The following is a 27,978-nucleotide window of genomic DNA, read 5'->3' as shown; positions in this document are numbered from 1 at the left end:
ATGGTAACTCCTTACCCATGTGAACTGGGGGTTAAAATCCATGACAGGATCTCTCTGAAGAAGGTTGATTTTATGAGAGTTCCTTATAAAATAAATCAGTAGCTTTCTGTGCAATTTCAATAGGGCAAAAAGCAAAATGCTATTGTTGTCAGTTCCTCAGAAACTCTAGATTTGTCCAGTAGGTGGTACTAAGAGCCATTTTCTTCTCAAAAGGAGAAAATACTTGACCATAATTTAATTTACTATAAATAAGGTAAATTTAATCTTTCATAAAAGGCTCAAAATACATAAAATGCTAAAATATCAAACGTATACTATTCTGTGAAAGGATGGTAATTTATATGGATTTCTGGTGCATTTCTTTCTCTTTTGGCAAAAACAAATGTGCATAGGTAGTGATCATTGGTGGGGGGAAAAAGGGGTCCTGGACATGGAAACTGATAACCTACATTAAGGAAATGTATCTGAATTCATGAAACAGCTCAAATCAATGCCTATTTGGGGAGGGAAGTAGACAAGTGTTTCACCTGTGTTCTTTCCCAGATGAACTACTGCTTATATACTCTTGTGTGTGTATTTAAAACATTGCATATAGAGTCAGATTACCAGTGCAGATGCATTAGAGGGGTGTGTGTACAAGGTACTTCATGCCACTCCACCCCTGCATAGGTGCAAGAAAAAAAATCTGTCTTGTGTCTGAGGAGTTCAAGGACTGCTCAAAGCTAGTACCACCTGTCACTACCTTCTTGAAAGAGGAAAGGGAGGGGACTGGGTTAGTCACTTTAATGTGAGTTGAGTTCAGTCAGTATCTCCAGGGATCAGGCTCCCACTGAGAACTTTTGTTTCTGGTCCCTATTAATTTTTTTGAGAGCTTAATTCTTTCAGGCCAGATCAACTCTTGTTAGTGCAGACAGGTGTACAGCCTGGTCCCTTTGCCCCACTGTCTGCTTTTCCTCCAGTTTCCATCAGAGTGGAGCAGCTGCAAGTTATACTTGGGGCTCCATATTGCCCCATCAGCAGTAAGTGCTGAAGGGGTGGCCTAAAACAACACCCACCCAGGGAGTCTATGGGCCTGATTCTCTATTCCATTACACATCAGTGAAATTCCATTGATTTATATACAGTTCACTGTTGTAAAACTAATGTAGTGGAGCGGAGACTCAAGTCCCATGTGTTGATTCTAGCCCAACAAACATAGGAATTACTTGTCTACTGCTGAAATGCAGCTACCTCTGGAGTGCAGCTCTGCAACTATTTTTTGCCAGCAATAATTCCCATGACTTTTTTACGAAGGTAAGTACAGAGTAACTTCTGTAACTGTTCTGCTGAGTGTATTTTAAGAAGGAAAAGTTATTACTCAGATCTGAAATTTAAGCAGAAGCAGCTGGGTTGACACCTGCTACACTCACAAAAATATCACAGCAGATTTAATTTTCAAAAAGTAGTCAGGGCCTCTGTTCCATGTAATGATAAATGTGTGTATGAGTTTGGTTTGGTTTTCAGTCCCTGCTAATCTATATTTTCCTCTATTTGTTTTTTGTTTGGTTGGGTTTTTTAAACTAAAGCAGGATGTAGTGGTGTGTAAAATTTCTGATACTCTCCTTTTTGTCATCTCTTCACCAGTCCCTTTATTTCCTTTTTCTAAAAATATATATTTTTATTTCTCCGGAACACCTCTCAAAGTGGTTAAGGGCACCTAATGAGTAGCACCAAAACAACAACAGGACAACTTTGACTAAACAAAGGGGGCAACTTTCTACCGGCTTTGTACTGTGTCTGACTGTAGAGGGGGCAATTTGAAAGTCAACTTTTTTTTTTTTTTTTTGTCAAGATCAGATTCTAGTCAGCAAACCCAAGTCCTACTTCTGAAACTCCCTGCATTTTCCAGGTAAGTCTATGGTGCAAGGAATGCTGATTAATCATGTTTTAAAAAAATTCAGAGTCCAGCAACATGTTGGGTACAAATGTAAAGATTTCTATACGGTTACCATGATTAAATTGTTCAGAGTTTCACCCACTGAATTGCTTCAGTATTTTGCAGCTGAAGGACAGTGCTTTCTTCATTACACTATCATCAAAGAAGATGACCAAACAGTTTAATTGGCTAAAGTCCAGTCAGGTTCTGACACACGTTGTAGCTTAATCCCTATAGTGGCTTTACTTGGATCACATTTACTTTCGTGCCATTGTGTTTGCTGCTGTTGTCCATTTGCTGGGTGTCATCACCAGTGATGATAAAAATGATTGAGGAAGAGCTAAAAGTCACTTTCTTCTTTGGCCTGTCCCCAGCTTTCTGGGACATAACTATTGGTCTTATTGGCTTTTCATTTCCTAACACTGGTATTTCTTTCACGGTCCTCTGGAATCTTAGCAGGCGAAAGCACAAGAGCTGCAAAAGGCATCGTCGAAACTGCAAAGAGGAAAAATTAGACTCAAATTACACCTTTCAAAGCTCTCACTTTCACAATGCATCCAGTGATGACAAGTGTATCAAGTAGTTCTCAGTGAATTGTTATACTGGTTTCTGTAGTTGTCAACTGGTTTCGAATGACCAGGAGTAGTGCAATGAACTTACTGGCTCATTACTGGGTACCTTTCCTCCTTATGCACCCCACACATTCAAATGAGCTGGAGGGGACCAACTAGCCGGTTGAGATCACTGTTACTCAGTTAAATATGTTGCCAGTAGAGGGCTCCATAATCCTTAGAGAACAGGAAAAGGAGGTAACAGGGAGCTGGGTTTAGGAGAGACTGGGAGCTAACTGGAGAGGCTGCATGCAAGTATGAGCAGTAGGCCAGGCACAATAGCCTAGGAGCTGGCTAGGGAGAGGGGGCAAGGCAGCCTGCAATGCTTGCCTCTAAGCTCTTTTCTACAGAGAACACTACCGAGGTGGTGTACCACAGCACTCCCAGAGCCACCCTATGGTGGGGTTGGTTACTGTGCATATAAGCATATGTTGCTGTAGAATAGTTCTAATATTTTTTTCATTAACTCAATATTGCCAACTTCAAATATTCAAAAATCTTCAGTCAGGCACCCCAAAAAATCATGAGTTTGGCTTAATCAAGATTTTAGAGCCTCTAGAGTTCATAATGCTAAGTTTTTACCCTACAACCATTTAAAAAAAAAAAAATCTGAGTTTCTCCTGTGATTTGCATGGCTCCAGAAACTGGAACTTTATTAAACACCAAATTTTATGGACTTGCAATAACATCCCAATGGTTGGCAACAATGAACTAACTAATTTTCCCTTTGAGTAAAAATAGTAGTGGAAAGGAAAACTATAAATGCTTCCCTACATTAATGTAGTTAGATCTGGGATGTGATCTGCACTCGTCTGTCCCATTTTAACCACACTCACTTATGATACATGCTATCTTACTTTACAGATATGTAGTGCAAGATACTCTGTGGCAACTCTCCTAATTAGATAAAATTTTAAGGCTTCTAAGAGTAGAACTGTGTTAAATGCAGCAAATATGGTTTTACTTTCACCATAAAAACGTGTATAGTACTTCCAAATCTTCACAAACCTGAAAAACTCAAAGTGAACTTGATCCCTGAGAACTCATCAGTTTAACACAACAAATTAATTTGGCAATATCTTGAGGGGATCTAAAGAAATCCCTGGAATTGTGGTTGGGCATTCCCACAAAAACCATGCTCTGAAAAAGTCCCAGCACCCCCGCTTCAATTTCAGGACTTGGGTGGGAGAGTCCTTGGTGGCCGACCCCTCAGCATTTTTAGGGGTTACCCTCTGCGATCATTTTCCCCATCTTTGTGTCCCTGGGGAATACTGCCTGGTAGACAGCCTGCTTCCAATGATCCCTAGGGCTCTGCTGACAGCTCCTGGAGACCCAGCCCCAATTCAGGGGCTGGGAAGCCATCGGCTGCGGAGTGGGGCGAGCGAGCCTAACAGTACCTGGAAACATGACTCCAGCCAGGCTCTCTGCTATGGAGCTGCTCACGCTGCAACCCCAGCAGGTCTCCAACGGAAACATGCAGATTAGACCAAACTTTTGCCAAAGCACAGGCAATAGTCTACCAAACATTTTGAGCTAGCAAATTGGCATTTTCCAATTAAACTTAGTTACGTTTTGTCAGAAAACTTCCCACCAGCTCTAGGCATTATGTCTGGGATGAATTAAGCTCATGTACAGATATCAACCCTACAGAATCTCACTCAGTTGATGGGTCCCCGTGAGCTTCAGTGGTTTATGTGGTTGCTATTGTATTGTACTGGGAATCAGTTTGTGATCTGGGGATTGAGTCAGAGCCGCTACATCAAAATTACTTAGTTCCAAATATTCTTTAAGTATATGACTGTAAAGCCCAAGTGGGAGATCCTGGAAAACTTCATCTCTAAAAGATAACCAAAAGTCAGGGAAGGCCATACAGAAAACAGGAGCGGCGCCAGGGTTTTTGCCGTCCTAGGCGGCAGCGCTCCTCCTCAGAGCATTCGGCGGCTTGGGTCCTTCCGTTCCGTGTCTTTGGGGCGCTTCGGCGGCGGGTCCCGGAGCGAGTGAAGGACCCGCCACAGAAGCGCACCAAAGATGCGGAGCGGAAGGACCCCCGCCGCCGAATTGCCGCCAAGGATGGCAAAATGCAGCCCCCCCAAATCCTGCCACCCAAGGCGGTCGCCAAGGGTCGGCTAGTGGAAGCGCCGGCCCTGACAGAAAATATTCATATTTCTCTTTTCTTTGTCATATTATGCTACTTTGTGTATATAGAGAACTCTGTTGTATTGAAACTCTGCTTAAAGTAAACCAGGAAGGATGTTTAGATGGACTGCAATGTGCAGGCTATTTCCAAATGATGCTTTGCTTCATAGTGGTGTTTAGTTTTATTATGATGCAAGTGATTTTTCATAGATGCCTAGCTTCCTCACAGGTGTAAATTTCCATTCCCTTTTGTCCTGTAGAAGCTTATTCAGATAAGTTGACTATTGCCACTAGTGAAGTAGCCTAATGCTCAGAAGAGAGACTAGGAAAGAAGCCTATAAAATTAAATCTCCATTTTCTCATACAAAGCAAGTGTTTTCTCTTTTGTTCCCCTGTTTCAATTGCTCCAAAATGCAATTCACTAAGATTCACAAATTATTCTGACTGAACATCCTTCCATTGGAAAAATACCAAACTGGCAAAGCAAACGTTCCACAGGAACATGTCACTTTTGACAAAATGTTCATTTTGAAAATAATTGAAAATGGAATATTTTAAACATGTCAAAACATTCTGTTTCAACATTTTCAGAACAGAATGTTTTGATTTTTCATTCTGAAATTACTTTTAATTTAGAAATATTGTATTTTATTTGTAAAAAAATAAAGGTTGAAGTCAAAATGAATTTTTTTTTTTTAACAAAACCTCTTGATTTCTTCAAGTTTCCTCTTGAAACTTCTGGAATAAACTTCATTAACAAAATTCAAAATTTTGACTCTTTGCACCAATGTGTGATAAGACAAAATTTTAAAATCTAGAAATGTTTAAGCCAAAAATCTGTTTTTTCCAGTCAGCTCTAGGGAACATCCTTATCTTAATATATTAATGGATATACCTTTGGTTACAATAATACTTTATTTTTTCATATAGAAGTATTAATTCAGGAGTGTGTCACATCAGTACTTTGTGTAAAACTTTCCATAGTCAAATATATGTGGTTTGTGAGGTTTTTTGTTTTAAAGCATCCATATCTCTTGGATTTCACTGCAGAAGTCTTATTTAAATTCATAGTAAACCCAAGACACCATGTTCGAGGGGATAGAACACTGGACTAAGGCTCAGGAAACATGGGTTTTATTCCTGGTTCTGCCACTGGCTTCCTGGGTGTCCTTGGGCAAATCACATCTCTCTGTGCCTCAGTTTCTCCATCTGTAAAGTGGGATAACGATACTGACCTCCTTTGTAAAGTGCTTTGATTCCTTGATTGATGAAGTGTTATACAAGAGTTAAGTATTATTGTTATTTCTCTAATCCAATCTAGAGTCTCTCACACACCCTAACCTGAGCACTGCAGCAACCTGCTAAACTGTAACAGTAAAGCAGAAAAGTCCTGTGGCACCTTTATAGACTAACAGACATATTGGAGCATGAGCTTTCGTGGGCAGGGCTGGTGCAAGGAAGTTTCGTGCCCTAGGCGAAACTTCCACCTTGCGCCCCTCCCCCCCCAGCCCTGCGGCAGCTCCTCCGCCCCCCTACCCTGAGGCACCCCCCTCCGGGGAGCTCCTCACCCCAGCTCACCTCTGCTCCGTCTCCTCCCCGAGCACGCCGCCCCCGCTCTAATTCTCCTCCCTTCACAGGCTTGTGGTGCCAAACAGCTGATTGGTGCCACAAGCCTGGGAGGCGGGAGAAGTGGAGCGGCGATCGTGACTTGGGGAGGGGGCGTAGGAACGCTGTTTAAAAAAAAAATTGGGGGCACTGCTTTTTGGCGCCCCCAAATCTTGGTGCCCCAGGCAACCGCCTAGTTTGCCTACATGGTAGCACCGGCCCTGTTCGTGGGTGAATGCCAACTTCGTCGGATGCATGTAGTGGAAATTTCCACTACATGCTTCCAATGAAGTGGGTGTTCACCCACGAAAGCTCATGCTCCAATACGTCTGTTAGTTTATAAGGTCCCACAGGACTCTTTACTGCTTTTACAGATCCAGACTAACACGACTATCCCTCTGCTTGACAGTAAAGCAGAGGATGCTAAAATCCTAGATTGCTATAGCAGTTCTAAATTAAAGATGTGGTGTAGTTCTGGGATGCTTCTGATCTGGGTTGAACTTCCTCTGAATCACCAAAGTTCTGGGTGCAATAAGGGTGCAGTTTGGATACATTTCCAGTCTGATCTGCTTTAAAGGACATATTGGGCTAAACACTTTCAAACTTGGACACCTAAAGTTTGGATATCTGTTTCCATATTTGGGATAGAAGCAGCAGCAAATAACAGAGGAATGGAAGAGTCTGGTTTTCACTCTGTTTGCCAGTGTTGCCATGGGGAAGATGTGGTGTAATAATTCCATATTTGTGTGCTTGGGTGGGTATTTGGACACCTCAGTGCCAATTTCTGACCCTTTTGCTAATGAGCGTGATTAACTGCCCTTAAATTAAGTGTTCAAGTTTGAAAACTGGACTTCACATCCAGTATAATCCTCACCGCTGTGCCATATGCTTCCTTTGACTGCTCAGGTACGTAAATTTGTGATTAACCTACCTTTCTGCTCATGAAGATGTAGATGACTGGATTATATGCAGTGCTTGATTTGGCAAAGAAAGATGGGATAATAGCCACTGTTGGAGTTACAAGGTTGCCATAGCCAGAAGCTACTAAAAGGGAGACCACTGCATAAGGCATCCAACAGATAAGGAATGTGGAGATCATTAAAAAACACATTTTAGCCACTTTCTTTTCATATCTTAGGAGTTTGATCACTTGAATGGTCTGAAAATCTTCAACACAGCGAAGCTGCAGGGGGGAAAAAGGGAAAAGGCTGAAAACAAATGCAACAAATATCTTTTTAATTTTTTAGTTTTTGTTAATTCTCAATTCCCTAGCCTATAGTTTTTTAGGAGCAGAGACTATTAATCCCATTTCAAGACACTCTAGTTCTCTTGCAACTGAACAGGTGTGTTTCCTGCTCATTTAGGATGTGTAGTAAATAAGGTGCAGATATATTTTGTGGAGATACAGGAAAATGAATGACATACAAATGACCTCAGATTACCTTTTCTTCATTCAAATGAAAGTATTTTAGGGAAACTAACATGCACCCATCCATTAACATAGAAAGTTTCTAGTCTCTGGCTGATTTTTTTTTCTCAAATTTTGTATGAATATGAGAATTGCCAGTACAGTAGAACCTCAAAGATATGAACACCAGAGTTACAGACTTACCAGTCAACAGGACACCTTGTGGAACTGGAAGTAATCAATCAGGCAGCAGCACAGACAACCCCACTCCAGCAAATACTGTATTGCCTCTGGGCTTTAGCCCTGGGGTTCTGGGCTTCAGTCAAGGGGGGTTGGGACTGCACCCATGGAAGGAGGGGAGAGGAATCCCAGGCTCTGGGCAGGGGTGACTCTGGGCTTCTGACCTCAGGAGCACCATGACTCGGCTTTAGACCAGGGGGAGCACTCGGGCTCAGGGCTTCAGCCTCATGGCTCCACTCCCGGCTTCAGCCCTGCTGGGGACTCCAGGGCTCAGCACTTCAGTCCTGCAGCTCCATTGTTGGCTTCAGCCCCACGTGGGGCACCAGGGCTCCGGGCTTTAGTTATGAGGGGGGTGCCAGTTTCAGCCCCAGTGCTTGCCCCATAACTAGAGCCCCCGCACCTGCTGAAGCTGGGAATGGAGCCATGGAGACCCTCAAGCCTCTACACCCCCCAGGTCTAAAGCCCTGTGCCCTAGTACTCCCATGGGGCAGAAGCCCTGAGCCCTCTGTTGGGAACCCTGGCACCCCAAGGATCAGAAGCCCTGACTCCCTTTCCCCCCCTCCCCTGCAGTTGCAGCCGCAACATCTCCCTTCCCCGTGGTTGAAATCCGTAACCTCTTGTTCAGAATTACAGAACATTTCCGTTATGGACAACCTCCATTCCCGAGGTGTCTGTAACGGAGGTTCTACTGCACAAGATTCTCCATGCTGCCCTGCCAATTGATTTATAATCCTAACATGGTGGCACCACTTCTTGAGGGGAGATGATAGTTCATTCTCTATGCCACTTCAGCTCTCAGCATTAGCTGAGTGACTTTCAGGAGAGAAGTACGTGTGTAACACTCGTATCTCCCTAATTACTATCAATTATAGTTGTTTGATATAGATGCTGGTCCACTGTAAACTGGACTGAGACTACCAAACTCAAACAATAACAATTTCTAATTACTGCAGATTTGGACTGAATTAGAACTGATGACCTAGATGTAGAATATTATCTTAACAAACATCCCTGATAGTAACTGTGTTTTACAAAAAGAGGTGTTTGGGCTATTGCCTCAAAAGACTGATGGCTCACAAAGTAAAAGGGATGCACTGGATATAAAAACAATGCATACCTACCCCAGGTCTCTAGATTACTGAACAATAAGTCGTCAAAGGGAAATTCCTATTGTTCCAATCAATGCTAGCATTAATATTTTATGTTATTGCTTTATCAAATTTGTATTGTAGGATTATTTTTAGAGTCTCATGAGACTTTTTTTATCTCACACTCCCCTCCCATCTCAGAAGTATTATCTTTTTTATCTCTAGGTAATTTTTCTAATAGCATTCAAAATGAGATTCTGCTTTTCATGAAAGGGAACAGGAAAAAATGAGGCACACTAATGGAAAGTAAAGATACTACATGAGATAAGGAGCACTGTACTCTAGGCTGAAATTGTCAAAGTTGCCAAAGGGATTAGGATATCTTATCAATAAAACCTTGGACTATGTACATCTCCAAGACCAATTACTCCTTTACCTTTTCATTGAAATTATTCATTGCATATGCTGCTTGCTTGTTTCAACTCACCATTCTTATTGTATATAGAATATGGCCATAGCAATAGGCCATGATCCCCACAGGTGCCACTAGGCAACCAAGAAAGAAAAAGAGCACAAAGGAGGCATCACGGGGGTTTTTTGACTGCCAGTCCACTGAACAACCCAGTCCATGTATCTCCAGTGTATATCTGTTCCAGCCTAGAAGGGGCGCTCCTGTCCAAGCTAACGAGTACAACCAGATGTAGGTGATGGCCCTCCAGGACCAAGAGAAATCAATCACTTTTGCATGAACGACTCGAATGTAGCGCTCGTAGGCAAGAACGGTGAGGGTCATGATGGAAACAATTCCTGTAAGGAGAAATAAAGGAAAGAAAGCAAATTGTTATCAATAAGTAGAGAGTCATGAACATATTGTCACCCCACTAGTAGTCTGTCAGCAGGGGAAGCTTACCATCTCTAATCAGACATTGCAAAATTACACGTTATGGGTCCAATTCTGACATCTTTAAGCCTATTGAGGGCACCTCCCTCCACAAATAATTCCACCAATTTCATAGGGACTATTCAAAGCGAGTAAGGGTCTCAGAATCTGATTGCTGTGCAACTTTTGAACTTCACAGCCTATGTGTGGCATATGGAAGAGGAAGAAGGGTCCAGGTTAATCTGTATAGTCCTAAATACAGCTTGGTTAAGCAGGGGTTAATGCTGCAGGTACATTTAAGGGTAAAACATTGTAAAAGAATGCTGTCATAAACCACAGCACCTATTAGAAACCCAGGAAATTCAGAGCGAAGACTAAATTTAAAAGCAATTAAAACATTTGAATGTTCTGAAAGGCACAATTAAATCTCCCAAACAACATGAATTAGTAGAATTCCAACTTTTGACAGCTGAACTGTCACAGAAGCTACAGTGGGAGTTTCAATACCATATTTTTCTTTTGAAGTGCTGGCACATTTCAAGCCCACACTTCTAATGAATACAGCATGACAGGAGCCTTAGATTAAGGTCAGTACTGAACAGTACATCCTACCAGCACTTTTTATTGTGACTCATTCTCTTCAATGGGAGTTTTGCCTGAATTAGGACTGCAGGATTTGAATCTACATGAGTTGTGGAAATTAATGATCAGTGTCTATTTTGTTAACATAGTGAAAACTTCAGTCAACCGAAGCCCTGTGCTACCACTGCTGATTTATCAAGAGTGTCTCTTCTCTTAACAACAAAGCCTAAACACAAATGTATTTATTTCATAGCACTCAGCATGGGTTGGATGCAAATCTCTCTAATAGAATTTGCATATGTCCTTTTTAATAGGAAGAATGGATATTTTGTCATGCACATAAAATGTTTGATTTCTGCATGGAGATTTATATTTATCAAAATCATGCTTTTATTTTGCTGTGAGACTGTTGAACATGTAGGTCTTATTCCCTGAAATGGGAACATTCATTGTGCCCTGAAGAAAATCTTCAAAGTCAATCATAGACAACTGAAGCTTTTTTCACTTTGGGATGCCTTAAGGATGACAAATATAACACATGTTAACAGTAGTCTCAGTAGGCACTATATAAAAATTAATTTTAGAGGAGCAAATAAGCATGTTTGAAGGTAGATGTAATTTGTTGTCTCTGCCTTTGTGTATCCTGTGTTAAAGTATCCATCAGTAAAATATGTATAATTGGTTACCTCACAGAAGCACTGGGGGGCTTAATAAATGTTAGTAAGATGTTGTTTTAAGATCTCTGTAAGAAAGGTGCACAATCAATGCAGGTGGTGGTAGTAGAATACCTCCCTTAGAAGTAACAAGAGGTTCATGAACATGAACTGTTTAAAGCATGGTGGGAAGAAGAAAGCACCAGATACTCTGTAGCTCTCTTTGACGTGAAACAAGGTAGCTCTCTTTTAGTATGAGCACTTCCTTTCTATGCTGGTATCTGCAAACTCATCATGAAGAAAATGAAGATGGTAGCTGGGACTAGACAGTCATGTCTAGCACGTAGAAAACCGGGTATGTGGCCTTGACCCTGAATCCTGCACAATTTGTTTCTTCTTCTTCTTTGCAAGAAGAGTAGCTTTTATGAGAGCAGGGGAGCGAAGTGATACTGGAAGATACAGAAGGTTCTCTGGACAACTAGGAAGAAAGCTCTTTAATGACAGGTTCTTCAGGGCAGCGTACTTAATTTGGGATCAGGAACAAATTACACTGAAGAGCATGGGCTTCAAAAGAGCTTATCAGGAATTAGAAAGGGATTGTATGCTAATATCATATGGATTTTAGTTGCTGGGTTGAGCTTTGTAACCCTTCCCAACCAGCAGCCTATAAGCCCTGTCGCTAAGATACAGATAACATTTATAGAGTGGATACAATAGCTTCAAGTTATGCCTGTGTTCGTCATATCTGTCACAGCCTCATCTTCTGCTGATAGGACACAGCACCAAGAAGGCATAGCGGACTGTAGCGAAGCGACGACTCACCGGGACGGCACCTCCTGCAGGTTGTCTTGGGAATTAGCTCTCCAGCTCCGGAGCGCACTCTGCCGGCTGATGCCCCACTTGCCGCAGGCCCCCCATGTCCCTCCCAGACCCCGGTGCCTCTTCCCTCGTGGTCTGCCCTCTGCAATACCCCTGCAGTTTCTTGGTATCCCCTCCCAGGAGAACCCCCAACCCTCTATCCCCACCTTGCCTCAGTGGCGACTGCCAGTCATCGTCTAGCCCCCGCTCACTGGGGCAGACTGCAGTCTATAAACTACTCCTCATCGGCAAGGGGGGTTTAGACCTGCTGCCTTTCCTAACCCTGGGCTGCACCTCTGCAACCCCAGTACCTGCTTTGGGCCTTTAGCCAGGCCTGCAGCCTGGGGAATTGCTAGGCTGGAGCTCCCCCGGTCCTTTGCCTTTCCCCAGCCCTACTCTACCTCAGGCACCCAGCTCACCTCCCAGGCAGCCAAGTCCTTCTCTCTCCACCACCAGAGAGAGTCTATCTGAGCTGCTGCCTCACAGCCCTTTTTATAGGGCCAGCTGTGGCTGTTTGCCCAATCAGCCTAGCCTTTAACCCAGTGGTGGATTAATGATTTTGTCGTCCCTAGGCCCTGAAATAATTGCCGCCCGCCCCTGGCCTTGCCTTGACTCCACCCTTTCTCTGCCCCTATTCCAACCCCTGCCCCAGCCCCGCCTCTTCCCCCAGCGGGCCATGTTCCCCCTCCTCCCCCTTCCCTTCCTGCCCCACAAAACAGCTGTTTTGCAGCACAAGCAGTGGGAGGGAGGAGAGAGAAATAGGACGCAGAAGTGGAGGCAGAGGTGAGCTGGAGCAGGGAAGGTGGGGCAGGGAGGGGTGCTTCTCCATGGGTGCTCAAATTTGCCGCCCTAGGCCTAGGCCTTGTTGGCCTAGGCGATAATACGCCGCTGCTTTAACCCCTTCAGGGCTGGAGCAGGGTAACCACCCCACTACAGGGATACACACAATTTACATCCCCAAGCAGGACCAGAGCCAGCCAAATGAAACCATGGGTGCCAGATTCTTCACTGCTTGTACATTGTGCAGCTACTCACACCAGCCCAACATGGGTGTCAATTTAAAGATTATCAAATCAGCATGGTAACTATTGGCACTCACTTTTCTGTGCTGTAAGTGACGACACAAGGTGCAGGGAAACATGGAATAATCTGATCGCCCATGTATAGCTTGACCCTGGTGATCCGTACTCCCATTTCTGTGAAGTCTGGCATTTAGTTTTGATGAGGATGGAGAAGCCACTATCAAAACAAACAAAAATGATGGGGGGATGCTGTTTTTTAAGTGCCTTCCCCAGAAAATGTTGAAATACCTGCTGCAACTTTCTGCATTTTAGATTATTAAGTAATTCTAGAAGAGGCTTTGAGTAAAGTTTTCAAAGTCACCTAAGTGATTGAGGAGTAGATCCGGGCAACAAAAATTTGGCAAATAGTAAATTTGCTAAAAAAATCATTTTTCAGAGCATGGAAATTTGGGTTGAATTTGGCAAATATTTTTGGCTGAAAAAACAAACATTTCAGAAATGTCAGAATGTTTCAAATCAACATTTGCACACAGAACCAGTTTGTTTTGTTTTGAATCTGTTTTGTTTTGAAATGAAATGTTTCAAATTAACATTCAAAAAGTTTTGTTTGACCTGGGAAATTTTTTTTTTTCATTTTGTTGATTGGAAAAAATTAACCGAGCAAAAAAATTCAGCTTAAGTTCAAATGAACCATTTTTATTTTATTTTATTTTTTGGTTCAGCCACTGAACAGAAAAAATCAATTATTCATTCAGCTCTACTTTGGAGCCTAAGTCCCATTTTCAGAAATGAATGAGGCACTTAGGAGCCTTGGACCACTAAGTCACATAGGTGTTTTTGAAAATGTTACCTCGTGTCGTTGTCGTGCTCTTCTCAGTGCTCCAATGGGGTTCCCGAACTGTGGTGGGGCAATACACGGAAGGCATATCCCTGTCTTGGCACTGGACCACCTTGCCAACGAGTATGTAAACCGGAAGGGGTACTTCTCAATGGTGCTGCTAGTACTGGTGGATCACAAGGGACGTTTCACCGACATCAACATAGGATGGCCGGGAAAGGTGCATGACGCTCGCATCTTTAGGAACTCCGGGCTGTTCGAGCAGCTGCAAGAAGGGACTTACTTCCCATACCAGAAAATTACTGTTGGGGATGTTGAAATGCCAATAGTTATCCTTGGGGACCCAGCCTATTCCTTGCTCCCATGGCTCATGAAGCCTTACACAGGCAGTCTGGACAGTAGTAAGGAGCAGTTCAACTATAGGCTGAGCAAGTGCAGAATGATGGTAGAATGTGCCTTTGGACATTTAAAAGTTCGCTGGCGCTGTTTGCTGATGAGGTCAGACCTCAGTGCAACCAACATTCCCATTGTTATTGCTGCTTGCTGTGTGCTCCATAATATCTGTGAGAGTAAGGGGGAGACGTTTATGGCAGGGTGGAAGGTTGAGGAAAATCGCCTGGCATACGATTATGAGCAACAAGACACCAGGGTGATTAGAAGCGCACAGCTAGGTGCACTGCGCATCAGAGAGGCTTTGAAAACCAATTTCCATGACTGGCCAGGCTTCGGTATGACAGTTGTGTTTGTTTCTCCTTGATGCAAACCCGACCCTTTTGTTGATTTTAATTCCCTGTAAGCCAACCACCCTCCCACCTTCGAAATAAAGTAGCTATTGTTTTGAAACCATGCATTCTTTCTTTAATAATTACAAAAAAAATAATTAGATAACAGATAAGGGAGCCCTGGTGGGGTGGGGGAGGAGGGAAGGACAAGGCCACATGGTTTATTGTAGCCACACTACAAATCAAACTGCTTGCACGACAGCCTTCTGTTGCTTGGGCCATCCTCTGGAGTAGAGTGGCTGGGTGCCCAGAGCCTCCCCCACCCCACGTTCTTGGGTGTCTGGGTGAGGAGGCTATGGAATTTGGGGAGGAGGGTTGGCGGTTATACAGTTGATGCTGTGGGGGTCTGTGCTCTTGTTTTTTTTCCTGCAGCTCCAACACACGCTTCATCATGTCAGTTTGCTCCCCCAACAAATGCCTCTGCATGTCCATTTCCTACCCCATTAGCCTCAGCATCGCGTCCTGCCTCCGCTTTTCACACTCACTCAATTCTTTCCTGGCCTCTGCCACTGAATGCCTCCATGCATTGAGCTGTGCCTTATTAGTGCGGGAGGACTGCATCAGCTCAGAAAACATGTCATCGCAAGTGTGTTTTTTCTGCCTTCTAATCTGCGATAACCGCAGAGACGGAGATGATAGGGGGAGCGTAGAAACATTTGCACCTGGGGGGAGATAAAAAGGGAGAGTAAAATTGGGTTGGCTTCTTATGCCTTCATAACATAAGGGAATGTTTTCAAACTCCAGCGCCCCCCTTTCCCAGAGCAAACAATAGATTGGGTTTCATATTTAAAAGGAGGGGCTGCAGTATTCGGGTAGATGTGCAGCACACACCTACCCCCACCCCACCGCGTGGCTATTCTCTGGGATGATCCCTTCCTCCCGCCCCCTGTTGCGTGGCTATTCTCCGGAATGATCCCTTTTAGCCAAAAGCAAACAGCCCAGCATGAACGGGGTCCTTTTATTGTTCCCTTACAAAAATTCCCCTATTTCAACCAGGTGACCATGAACACTATTGCTTGTAAACCTTGTACTGTAGTTACAAATGTGCACTCACCAGAGATGCCTTCTCTGGCCTCAGGGTCGGGGATCCCGCCTTGGGAAGGTATTGGCTCCAGGTTGATGAAAAGTTCCTGGCTGACAGGGAGAATGGATTCACCACTTGCCTGTTGCTCATTCTCCTCCTCCTCTTCCTCATCCACAAAATCCTCCTCCCTCTTGCGTGAGACGCCCCCCTTGCAGGTGTCCATGGACAGTGGTGGGATAGTGGTAGGGTCCCCACCTAGAATGCCATGAGCTGGTCATAGAAGTGGCATGTGTGGGGCTCTGACCCGGAGTGACTGTTTGCCTCCTTTGTCTTTTGGTAGGCTGGCCTGAGCTCCATAACTTTCACCCAGCAGTGCTGTGTGTCCCTGGTGTAGCCTCTGTCCAACATGTCCTGTGAGATCTTGGCAAATATATTTGCATTTCTTCTTTTGGATCGTAGTTTGGCTTGCACAAATTCTTCTCCCCATACAGCAATCAGATCCAGTGTCTCCCTTTCAGTCCATGCTGGAGCTTGTTTTTGATTCTGGGACTGCATGGTCACCTGTGCTGCTGAGTGCAGCTGAGCTCACCAGGCTGACCAAACAGGAAATGAAATTCAAAAGTTCCCGGGGCTTTTCCTGTGTACCTGGCTAGTGCATCGGAGTTGAAAGTGCTGTCCAGAGCGGTCACATTGGAGCACTCTGGGATAGCTCCCGGAGGCCAATATCATCAATTTGTGTCCATACTACCCCAAATTCGACCCAGCAAGGTCGATTTTAGTGCTACTCCCCTTGCCAGGGAGGAGTACAGAAGTCAATTTTAAGAGCCCTTTAGTTCGACAGAACGGGGTTGGTTGTGTGGATGTGATCATTTTTAAATCGACCTAACACGGCTAAATTCGACCTAACCCCATAGTGTAGACCAGGGCCAAGGTATTCCCCAAGAGAGAAGAGGCTATAAAATGGCTGGGAAAACTTTCTAGTTTTTCTCCTCACACTAGTGTAGGAGACCATAAAGCCCTAACTTGTAATATTTACTTGGCAGTTCACCTTTAACAAACTGGTCTACTTAGAACAGATTTCAGTTTTCAAGGAATGTCATTTGTATCTGCTACAGCTCAGGAATCCAATTATCTGTGAAGCTAATGAGCCATAATTTAGCTATTGCATACACTATGATCTCTCCAACAGTGTGGGGAGAATATTTTCAGTCAAATTGCTATTAAGAGCTGGACGTTTAAAATATGTTCCAATATATATCTTTACAAGAAAAATAGCATGCTGTTAGGAAGGACATGGCTTTCCATTCATAACACTGGTCTACAATTTTTGAGAAGTCGTCTGCTTCAGAGATAAAATGTGCTATTTATTATGGATTTTGATGTGCTGAATTCAAATATGACAATTAAAACAACTGATTGGCTACTGTTTCTAAGATATTTAAGTTTTTACATTTTATGTCTATGTATATTGTGTATATAGTAGAGTTATATTCATAAATTGTAAACCTAGGTCTTTTCATGTGTTTATGGTTGCTTTGCATGATATTTCACCTATTCTGTTTATGTAACACTTTAAAAATCAGCAAAAGGGTTATATAAATAAAATTTATTATGAAACAAAAGGCAAAAAACTATTATGTACATAGTTTAGTCCTATTCAGTGTCTACTCGGAGCTTCTTGGTTTGTCTCTTGTATTCATTAAATGGAGCATCTCTTATCACTGTCCAGCAATAGTCTGCAAGCATTGATGGGCTCCATTTGCCCTGATAGCGTTTCTCCATTGTTGCAATGTCCTGGTGAAATCTTCGCCGTGCTTGTTGCTCACTGCTCTGCAGTTCGGTGGAAAAAAATCTAGATGAGAGTGCAAAAAATGTATCTTTAGTGACATGTTGCAACCAAGGCTTTTGTATGCCTTGAGGAGGTTTTCCACCAACAACCTGTAGTTGTCTGCCTTGTTGTTTCCGAGAAAATTTATTGCCACTAACTGGAAGGCTTTCCATGCCGTCTTTTCCTTGCCATGCCTTCCTTCCTTGGTCAAATGCATCATCTCGAAGAAGTTCACGAGTCTGAGGACCAACAAAGACACCTTCCTTTATCTTAGCTTCACTTAACCTTGGAAATTTTCCACGGAGGTACTTGAAAGCTGCTTGTGTTTTGTCAATGGCCTTGACAAAGTTCTTCATCAGACCCAGCTTGATGTGTAAGGGTGTGTAGTGAGCCGGTGTGGCACCGCTCCGTCTCTGACAGGGCCGAGCTTCCTCCAACCCCAGCGTGGGCGGAGCCACCGGGTCCGGGGCCCGCCCCTCCAAGGTCACGGCCCCGGCCCGGAAGTATAAAAGCCCGCCAGCAGAGCTCAGTGAGGCCCAGACTGCCAGAGAGAGCAGACGTCCCGGGCCAAGCTCCCGCTTGGGAGACAGCTGCAGGCCGCGAGCCGCCTGCTAACCCCCCGCGCCGGTCAAGCCTACCTCTCGCCAGGTACCCCGAGGAGGACTGGCCCAGCCTGCCCCGGACCCGTTACCCCGAGGAGGACTGGCCAAGCGTGCCCCGGACCAGCTGCCCCGAGGAGGAGTCAAGCCTGCCCCGTGCCAGCTACCCTGGGGGAGAGCTGCTGGACCGGCCCCCAAGCCCCGCACCCGAGGAACCGATGCTGCTGGACTGGCCCGAACCCGGCATCGCCAACGAGGTAGGCCCCGAGGGGGAACATGGAAGTAGCCCGGGGGTAGCTGACCCCGGTCAGGCTGCAGAAGTCTGTGAGCCAATGTCAGTGTGTTTCGGTCAGGATACCCCACTGACCAGCAGCGGCAGTAACTGCTGCTAGGGCCCCGGGCTGGAACGCAATGGAGTGGGTGGGCCTGCGTTCCCCCCTGCCATCCCGCACGGGTGGCAGGCTTCCCCTTCACCCAACGCTCAGGTGTAGGAGCCTGGGCTTACCTTAACTGCTTGTCTGCTCAGCCCCTGCACCAGGGGGCCTGAGCTCCTTAACTGCTTGTTTGCTCAGCTCCTGCATCCAAGGGCCTGAGCTGTGACTGTTTGTGCCCCGCCCCGACCCAGGGCCTGGGCTCCTTAACTGCTCGTCTGCTCAGCCCCTGCACCGGAGGGCCTGAGCTGTGACTGTTTGTGCCCCGCCCTGATCCAGGGCCTGGGCCTGCTTAAACTGGTAATTAGCGCTCAGCCCCTGCCTAAGGGCCTGAGCTCCTGAACTGTGGGCCACTCAGCCCCTGCGTAAAGGGACCAGAGCTTGGACTGTCTGTGCTTTAGTGAGCCGGTGTGGCACCCCTCCGTCTTGGAGGGTAGAGCCCCGGCGCAACCCTACTACAGGGTGGTAACAAAATCTTCCTTGATTCAACAAGTGGTGGATGCTGAACACTTTTCCTCCAAGAGAGGAAGAGAGCAACAACCTTCAAATCGCCACAAAGCTGCCACTGATGTTGGTCATAGTTTATGCACCTCAAAAATTGTTTCATGTTGTCATAAATTTCCTTCATATGGACTGCATGACCAACTGGAATTGATGGCAAAACATTGCCATTACGCAGTAAAACACAAGACTAGTCTTCGGTGAATCAATGAACAGTCTCCACTCATCTGGATCGTGAACGATGTTGAGGGCTGCCATCATACCATCGATGTTGTTGCAGGCTGCAAGATCACCTTCTTGAGAACATGACCTATGAAGGAAGGCTGAAAGAATTGGGTTTGTTTAGTTTGGAAAAGAGAAGACTGAGAGGGGACATGATAGCAGTTTTCAGGTATCTAAAAGGGTGTCATAAGGAGGAGGGAGAGAACTTGTTCACCTTAGCCTCTAAGGATAGAGCCAGAAACAATGGTTTTAAACTGCAGCAAGGGAGGTCTAGGTTGGACATTAGGAAAAAGTTCCTAACTGTCAGGGTGGTTAAACACTGGAACAAATTGCCTAGGGAGGTTGTGGAATCTCCGTCTCTGGAGACATTTAAGAGTAGGTTAGATAAATGTCTATCAGGGATGGTCTAGACAGTATTTGGTCCTGCCATGCGGGCAGGGGACTGGATTCGATGACCTCTCGAGGTCCCTTCCAGTCCTATAATCTATGAATCTATGAATCATGAAGAAGAATGGGACAAGATCCTTTTGACGGTCACGAACATGGAAACCCTAACATCACCTGCCAGGAGATTCCACCGCGTAGTCTGGAGCCCAACAGCTCTGCCTTACTCTTGGGTAGTTCCAAATCCCTGACAAGGTCATTCAGTTCACCTTGTGTTATGAGGTGTGGTTCAGAGGAGGAGGATGGGAGAAAATGTGGGTCCTGTGACATTGATGGTTCAGGACCAGAAGTTTCATCCTGTTCCTCTTCCTCATCTGACTCAAGTGAGAATTATTCTGGGGCATCAGGAACCGGCAGTCCTTCTCCGTGCGGTACTGGGCGTATAGATGATGGAATGTTTGGATAATGCACAGTCCACTTTTTCTTCTTTGACACACCTTTCCCAACTGGAGGCACCATGCAGAAGTAACAATTGCTGGTATGATCTGTTGGCTCTCTCCAAATCATTGGCACTGCAAAAGGCATAGATCTCCTTTTCCTGTTCAACTTCTGGCGAAGATTTGTTGCACAAGTGTTGCAGCATATGGGTGGGGCCCACCTCTTGTCCTGATCTCCAATTTTGCAGCCAAAATAAAGGTGATAGGTTTTCTTAACCATAGTGGTTATACTGCGCTTTTGGGATGCAAAAGTCACTTCACCACAAACATAGCAGAAGTTATCTGCACTGTTCACACAAGTACGAGGCATCTCTGCTCACTTTGGCTAAACAGAAATGTGTCCCTTTGCAAAATCAAACACTGACAAATAAGAGAGCACGACACTGTATGATTTCTAGAGCTGATATAGGGCAATTTGTTCAGCAGAGTGATGTAAGCTTCATTATGATTGCATCATCCATGACTTCTAGGAATAACATGATGCAATTCATATCATGTATGATGCAATACCAGCTTCAGATTGCATCATTCATTGTTTTGCCTAAAAAGCAAGTACTGTCCAAACCCAGTCATAGATTTATTCATAGATCCAGTCAAAGATGTATTTGAGTCATTTCTGGTTTAAATTGAGATCCCTTCCCTTTATAACTCACTTATCCTCCGCCATTCCCAAGTCAAGGGTCGTATATACTGACCCAATAGTATATCTTGAAAACTAGAGCCAATCAACAATTTTAAGCATCATTTTCGTTCTCAGTGACCCAGAATTAGTAAAGTTTGACTACATTTATTTCAGAAGCATTTTGGCTGTAGAGCAGTATAATTAGAGTACTGTTCCTACAAACTGATTACATGAACTTCCTAAAATCACTAGGAGTATGAGACAGTGAAATCTGTGCAAGTTAACACCCTTGCCTCAGAAATACCTTTCTTAAGATCATTTCTGTATGCAACCAATTCAGCATTCTTTTGACAGCTTGCTTAAGACAAATTTCAATGTATTTGCAAACGTTTATGAAAATAGTATTTTTGATAGGTGGAATAACCCTCATCAGTGTTAGCTGAAATTGTGTATGTAGCAAGAGAACAATATGCTCCTTGGAGTCAATCAGGCATTTTTCTGAAACCTCAGGAAATATTATCACGTGTACAGGACTAATCCTATGCCTGATAATAAAGCATGGCCCTATGGCATACATTGGGATTCAAAACAGCCTGATATGCAGTTGCAAATTTGTCTGCGGATGGTCACTACTAGCTATAGATTTTTTAGATTCATGACAAGCTACCAGATGCACATCTAATGGTTTAATTCTCTGATTCTGTGGTCCTTAGGCAAAATTCCTGCTTTAGTTAATGGGAACTGAGTCTGTTTAAAAAGGTTTGTGTTTTAGCTATCAGGTATCCTCTCTAGCACGTGGATAGATAAATGTATGCTAGACAGGAAATCTTCCAGATAGATTCAGCAATATAGCTCTTGTTACTAAACATAATTAAGATGCCAGCTGCTACCAAATTGGCTCTCATAGGTTGGGAGGAGGGGAAGGAGGTTCATATTCTCATAGGCAGAGGAGCTCACCAGGACAAGTACAGAGCTTCTACAAAGCCATCAGAATGGAGACCTCCTTATATATTGAAATACACCTATTAATTGGAGTACCTATCTCTTCCCATCATATTGGAACCACTGTGGCTCCACACAATTGAATGGACTAGATGGGGGCTACAATCTGGGAAAGCTAATGTAAAAGTCACTTAAAAATTCAAGAGTAGTAATTCAATTTACCATATTATTTCCCACCCTAAGTATAGGGAATCCTGCAGATGGTGGCACAGTAATGGTGTAAATGCCCACTCTTTTCATAGTCCCCATTGTGAATACATATACAGATAAGTTTCATCGGACTTCAGATCTGAGAGATCTGCTCAGAAAAAAACTAATCAGGAATGAATTATTATTCATGAAACAAGAACAAAGTTAGTCCTACATTGCGGATGATTTAAGATTTTGGGCGTCTATCACACAAAGTACTTCCAGTTTGGAAAATAAATCCCTTTATTTTCCAAACCAATAACCACCCTTCCTGGTTCCAAAGATAATAGCAGACTGAGAGCCTGGTAGAGTGAACAGCAGGCCCCGAGCAACCTATTACTGCCTGGGGAGTAGCCACTGCTACATGGTCTTGTCAGCTAATGAACCAAAATTAATGCAAAAGTAGAGTACTGCAGGAAATGCATAAGAAATCGCTCTGTATATCCCTGGATCAGATTGAACCCTGAGTCACTCAACTTTCACTGGAGTTGAGTTCCAAGCCCTGTTACTTTTCCCCTGACTGAAAAACCTTAGAATGAGGAGTTTGCTGACAAAGACTAAGTTTTGGAGCTAAGATACCTGCAATCTGTCAAAACAGTTCTCAAAAAGAGAGGCTCTTTTAAACAGGAACTTTTAAAAGTGCACTGTCCAAAATCCCAACAGAAATAAGTATCCTTATATTTGTGAAATAACCTCTCAGAAATTACATGGTAAACTAGAATATGCCATACAAAATGCAGATGCTGTCTCAATGTCTTTTTTGTACATGCCATAGCTATCATGTACTACTGATATGCTCTAGTTGAACACAGAAGCATTTTGATATCTATCTTCAAAGTACAGTATAACCAATAGCAGTTTTGTAAAAACAACTTCGTTTAAAATAAGACTGAAAACTAGTGATTTTGGATGCCCATCCTTAAAAGGATCTGGTTTTCAGAAACGGTCATGAACCCACTTTCAGAAAATCAGACCCACTGTCTTAAAATGGCTTAAATTGGCATCCAAAAATCACTCATCACTTTTGAAAATCTTAGCCTATAGTACTTAGCTGACTTGTGCAAAAGTGGTGTGTGAAGAAATAAGTGAAGAATATAACTCTGATATCTAAGATTGTCTCCACCCTAGAATGTGGGCCTTTCAACTGAAGACCGTTCAAGTTTACAATGGGAAAATCTGTGAGCACAAGAGGTGAAGAATGAGAAAAGAGGATTTATATGTAACTATGTCTTAGTAGAAAGCCACAGAGCAGGCATAGATAGAGTGGGCTGATGTTCTGCAGTCTGCTTGGTTAATATAACTCAATCCCAAATGCTTAACTATAATATCCTATTTGTAGGTCAGCCCTAAGTTTGTGTGGTGGTTTTGTGATGGTAGTAAATTCTTCTAGAGGATATAATGAGATCACTATAGTTGAAACCTGGCCTTTGTAGGGGATAAGATAATGCAATAAGCCTCTATTCTGCCAGGGAGGAATGCCTAGGTCTATATTTAAGATGTGAGCACAAACAATAGTGATCACAGCTAAATGTCTTTTCGTCAGTCAGTGTGAAATGAGTCAAGTTCTCAGTGGACAGGTGTCAACAACACAAAAACTAATTGGTACTTGCGAGGCCAAGAATTCAATATCTGTGATGATTGAACTACCTGTTCACTCTAGAAATGACTCTGTTAGGCCACTATGCCATGGCATAGTGAGAGAATGGAATGTGCAAGGCTGCACCTGGTCTATTTACAAAAGGACATGAACTTCAGAAAATTTAGAACTGTCAATTTTCAACTTCTTTTTGAGCACTAAATTCACATTTAGACAGATGCCATGGTGGACATGACAAAGTCAGAATTCCACTTTAGAAGTCACTAACATGCAATGTGTAAGTGAAACTCTTCCTATTCAATAATTTTGGTAGTCTGGAATGCACCTGTTTTTAAAGTGGCAGGTATTTGTAAACATACAGCCTGGCTATTCTGTTCTTTTTCATGTGTGTCTAGATTATACAGTCTTCTTTCTACAGTTATGGGGCGGGGGGAGATAATAGTATGTGCAAAATTCAGATTAGCTGTAATTTAGAGTACCTTCAGATTAAGATAGTCAGTCAGGTTTTATTTATATATACATATAGTTAAATGATTTTGTTTTTATGTGGAAATTGAACAAAATGCATTAAAATATCAGATTCCATCAGGCAATGCAATAGGCAATTCAAGGAGGAAGAAAATTCTAGGGGCAAGTAATTATGTGCATCAGTGATTCTGTGGTGTAAACACTGGCCCAGCTTCTAGATGCAGCCTTAAAAGTATTTCTTAATTTCTGGAACAACTCTATGTGGGCGTGTGGTTGTATTTGTGTGAATGGTGTGTGTGTGTTGTTTTTGTATTTTTAAAGCACAGAAAATTTAGCAGTCATAATTGAATGGATATATTAAAAAAGACAAGCCATTAACACTTCCAGAAAGGAAATGAAAATGATTTCAACTATAGATAATAGTGCATTTATCCTGGCAATGTATACTTATGGTTTTAATGTGTGGTGTTTTTTGAAGATGATGATCTGATTATAGCTTTTTCACATCGATCTCTACAGTGTATTTTATATTTTGGAAATGTATTTAAATACAAAAAATGTAAAAAGTTGTAGCCATTGGAAGTCAGTGCAATATGTGAGAAAAAGGATGGTAAATTGAATGGAATTTTTAAATTGCTTAAGTAAATGTAATGGTAAACTCTCTGGATGAGGTCACATGCAAAACAAACACTGGCAGATGCATAGGGGTTTTTTTAAGTGTTTGAAATACCTGACTGATGTAGATAACATTATGCTAGTAGGGTTCTGTCCTATCATGGCAAGCACTGGGTTTACTTTTAAGACCCTGAGAATGTGCCTAGCACCATACAAAACAAGTACCGGTAAACAGTTCCTATTCTAGTGAGTTTGCAGTCTAATTGCATCTTGCACCCACAACATCCCTCCATTGCACAAGCATTTCCACTGTTAATAGCATTAGTGAAATCAGTCATAAGTGATCAGCTAATCCACCACCAAATGGGTTGTCTACTAAAGGTGAACTCTAGCTGAAGATAAAATAAAATAATATTGGGAAGTTTGGAAATCTTATAAAGGGGTTGCTTATTGGAGGTAGACTGTAGAGCAGATGCATATTTTTTTGTGCACACACCTACCTATATCTCTGTATTTTATAAGTGTGTCAAAGAATTTCTGATAAGAATTTGAAATATGGTTATTGGCTTTCTAACTACTTCTATGATTGTTTACAGTAATTGCTGTATCTTTTTACAACATTATTAAATCACCAAAGAAAAACTCTGTCTTCTTTCCAGCAGCTTGCACTGATAGAATACATCCTGTGTTTTATCAGACTTCCATAAACTGTCTCTAAAAATTACTTAACATCTTTCATATTTTACTTTGTCTTTTTAAAAAATGTAAATACTAATTACAGAAACACTTATCACTACAAAAAATCGTACTTCATAATAATACTTGTTTCTCATGTGGGTGAAGTGAACATTCAAGATAAGAGCAGCATCAAAAATTACTCTTCTGTTACTAATGCTATTTTTTTAATAAATCAGACAAATCAAGAATACTGGTGTGTGTTCAGAATTAATAAAGAGAGTGGAAAAAACATGTTTTGGATGTTCCATGTTTTGGATAACTTCCTAGACAAAGACCTAGCTGACTTCTAAATTTCCTGATATTGTGATGTGGCCCCCATGCTATTCAGATTTCTCGGATGTCTGGATGGTCACAGATGCCTCCAGTGTGTCATTAAAGTTATAATTTTCCCTTCTCTGTAAGGTTTTGTTTTTCCTTACAAATTAGGAGTGATGACACACAATGTTCAAATAAGTCAAGGCCTTTCTTTGAAGATGTTTCTATATTTTCTAAACAGCTTGCTTAGACCCTTCTGGCAGCAGGGAGGGGATGTTGAGGCACATTTCTCTGATTCCTTTATAGCTTTCCTGATTAATTGTCAAGAGTTTTCTTTCTGATAATAAAAGTTACCAAAAAGGGGTATAGGCTATAATAACTACCCTAAACAAGTAAATTTCCATGCAGAAGGTCCCAGTCTTTGAGCTTGCTTTTGGTAAATGTTATAATCACTTCAGGAAACAAACTTTCTACTTTCAAGCATTAGCATCTGACATACTAAAAGCACAGTAAGCAGAGACTGCAGGTTTTCCCCTATTCCCTTTTCATGGAAACCATCTTTTTGGCCAGGACTTCACACTAAAACTGCCTTTCTGGACATTATTGATACTTAATACGGGGGAAAGGTGCTGGAGGAAAAAGGGACTAGTATCAATAAGAGGATGAAATTGGTGGGATACGGTAGTGGAGAGATAAAATGGCATAAGGTCAGTAGTGATGTGGGGAAAATACATTGATGCTAGTTTGAGATGGTCCCTGGGTGTGGTATAGAGACAAGGTTATGCAGATGGGGGAGCTGGAGATGGTGGGGTGGAGATAAGGTAGAGCATGTCGTAGAAGTAGGTGGTAAGGGGATTGAGATGGGGAGGATGATGGTGGAAGGAGATCAAGTGGTGTGGGTGGAGGTTTGAGTTAGGAAATGAAATGAGGAAAAAGATGATTGTAGGTAGGTGGATGGTAGCAGGCTTGTGGGGAATGGAAGTGGGGTGAAGTGGGTCAGGTGGAGAATGGGGGTGGGGAATAGGGGCGAGGGGTGGGGAATGAGTGGGGGTGAGGTGGGGAATGGGGTGACGGGAGTGTTAGTGGAGGGCGGAGGGCGGTGAGGTGGATGGGGAATGTGGGGGGGAGGCGGTGATGGGGGAGCTGGGGGCGTGCGGTCTCCTCCCCTCCCCCTTACCGAAGAGGCTGTTGCTGAACCCGTCCCAGACGCAGCCGGGCGCGTCCCAGACCCAGCGGCTGCGGAGGCAGGACACGAAGGTGAGGGTCCCCCCGCAGAGCGAGACCAGCAGGTCGCTGAGGCTGATGTTGAGCAGGAAGAGGTTGGTGGGGGTGCGCAGCCGCTGGAAGCGGTAGTACAGCACCAGCACCAGCAGGTTGTTGCACAAGCCCAGGATGCCGATGGTGGCGATGAGCAGCGCCAGGAGCTCGTAGGTGCTGGGGCTGAAGAGGGGCAGGTCCTCCCGCTGCTCCTGCTGCCCCGGGCCGGGCGCCAGGCTGCTGCTGGCGCTGCTGCTGTTCCCGGAGTACATGGCTCCGGGGCTGGCCGCCGGCTCCCCGCTCACATGCGGAGGCTGCCCACGCCCAGCGCGGCCCCGGGTCCAGCAGCAGCAGCAGCAGTTCCCTGTCGACTCCTCATCCCACCGCCGGCTGCTGCCGCTGCTGCAGGCACCAATGAGAGCGAGAGGAGGAGCTGCCACCTCCCCCCGCCCCCAGGCCGGTCCCTAGTGGCCCCCTAGCCAGCGCCGAGCCCCGTGCGCTGCGGGGTCAGACTGGGGAGTGCGGGCTGCGGGGCGGTGTTTGCGGGGCTCCCTTAGCTGTAGGCACGCACAGTGCGAGCAGGGCTAGGCACCGCTGGCAGCGCATGAACCCCCCCCGGCGCTGCCGCCCAGACCCAGCTCCCCGTTCAAACACGCGGCAAAATCTGGCCTTCTGAGCGGGGTTTTAAAGCTACTCAGCGCGGATGCTAATACTTCTCGCTTGCCGGTCCTGCAAACACCTCCCACCTGCCCAGCTTTCTGATTTCACTGGGGGGACTGGCCAGGGCAGTCAAGTGAGGTGCACGCAGGGGCGGGAGCTATTTTATAGCTGGGTCAATGTGTCCAGTTCTCTTTGTGCCTTCCGTGTGGAAAACATGAACTGCTTGGAGAGAAATTCATTCTGTCTGCTGGGGGGAGAGAAATGCTTTATGCCATTGGCCCTTGCCTTTGAAAATCTAGGGAGCACCTCATTTTATTTAATTTTCGTTAGAAGTGCAGGCAAACGGAAACAACTGTTTAAGCAGTATAGATGTCATGCCAAATATATCCTATCACAATGGAGGAAAGAAAAAATGAGACAGAGAAAAGGAACCTCACAAATAATGTAGTGTTTAGGTATAATTCTGGGCTT

General features: G+C 43.9%; 1 protein-coding gene across 1 annotated transcript; it reads right to left on the bottom strand.

Moving 5' to 3' along the window:
• Positions 1-186: 186 nt before the first annotated feature.
• On the bottom strand, positions 187-27,158 carry OPN3 (opsin 3). The gene is made up of 4 exons (XM_034765029.1): positions 26,768-27,158; positions 9,491-9,810; positions 7,199-7,450; positions 187-2,410 (listed from the first exon to the last, which is right to left on the bottom strand). Exons 1-4 carry the CDS (start codon positions 27,117-27,119, stop codon positions 2,147-2,149), a joined length of 1,188 nt encoding a protein of 395 aa, XP_034620920.1. The 5' UTR covers positions 27,120-27,158; the 3' UTR covers positions 187-2,146.
• Between the last annotated feature and the right edge of the window lie 820 nt (positions 27,159-27,978).

Source organism: Trachemys scripta, chromosome 3 (genome assembly GCF_013100865.1).
Source record: "Trachemys scripta elegans isolate TJP31775 chromosome 3, CAS_Tse_1.0, whole genome shotgun sequence".
Taxonomy (NCBI): domain Eukaryota; kingdom Metazoa; phylum Chordata; order Testudines; family Emydidae; genus Trachemys; species Trachemys scripta.
This window is presented reverse-complemented; position numbering and strand designations above follow the sequence as displayed.

Excerpts from the sequence above, each read along its gene's own strand:
- OPN3 (XM_034765029.1), bottom strand. The coding sequence starts at position 27,119 with ATGTACTCCGGGAACAGCAGCAGCGCCAGCAGCAGCCTGGCGCCCGGC. Across the intron at positions 9,811-26,767 it reads GTTCAGCAACAGCCTCTTCG|GAATTGTTTCCATCATGACC; the intron begins GTAAGGGGGAGG and ends TTCTCCTTACAG. Across the intron at positions 7,451-9,490 it reads TTCTATATACAATAAGAATG|CTTCGCTGTGTTGAAGATTT; the intron begins GTGAGTTGAAAC and ends TCCCCCCTGCAG.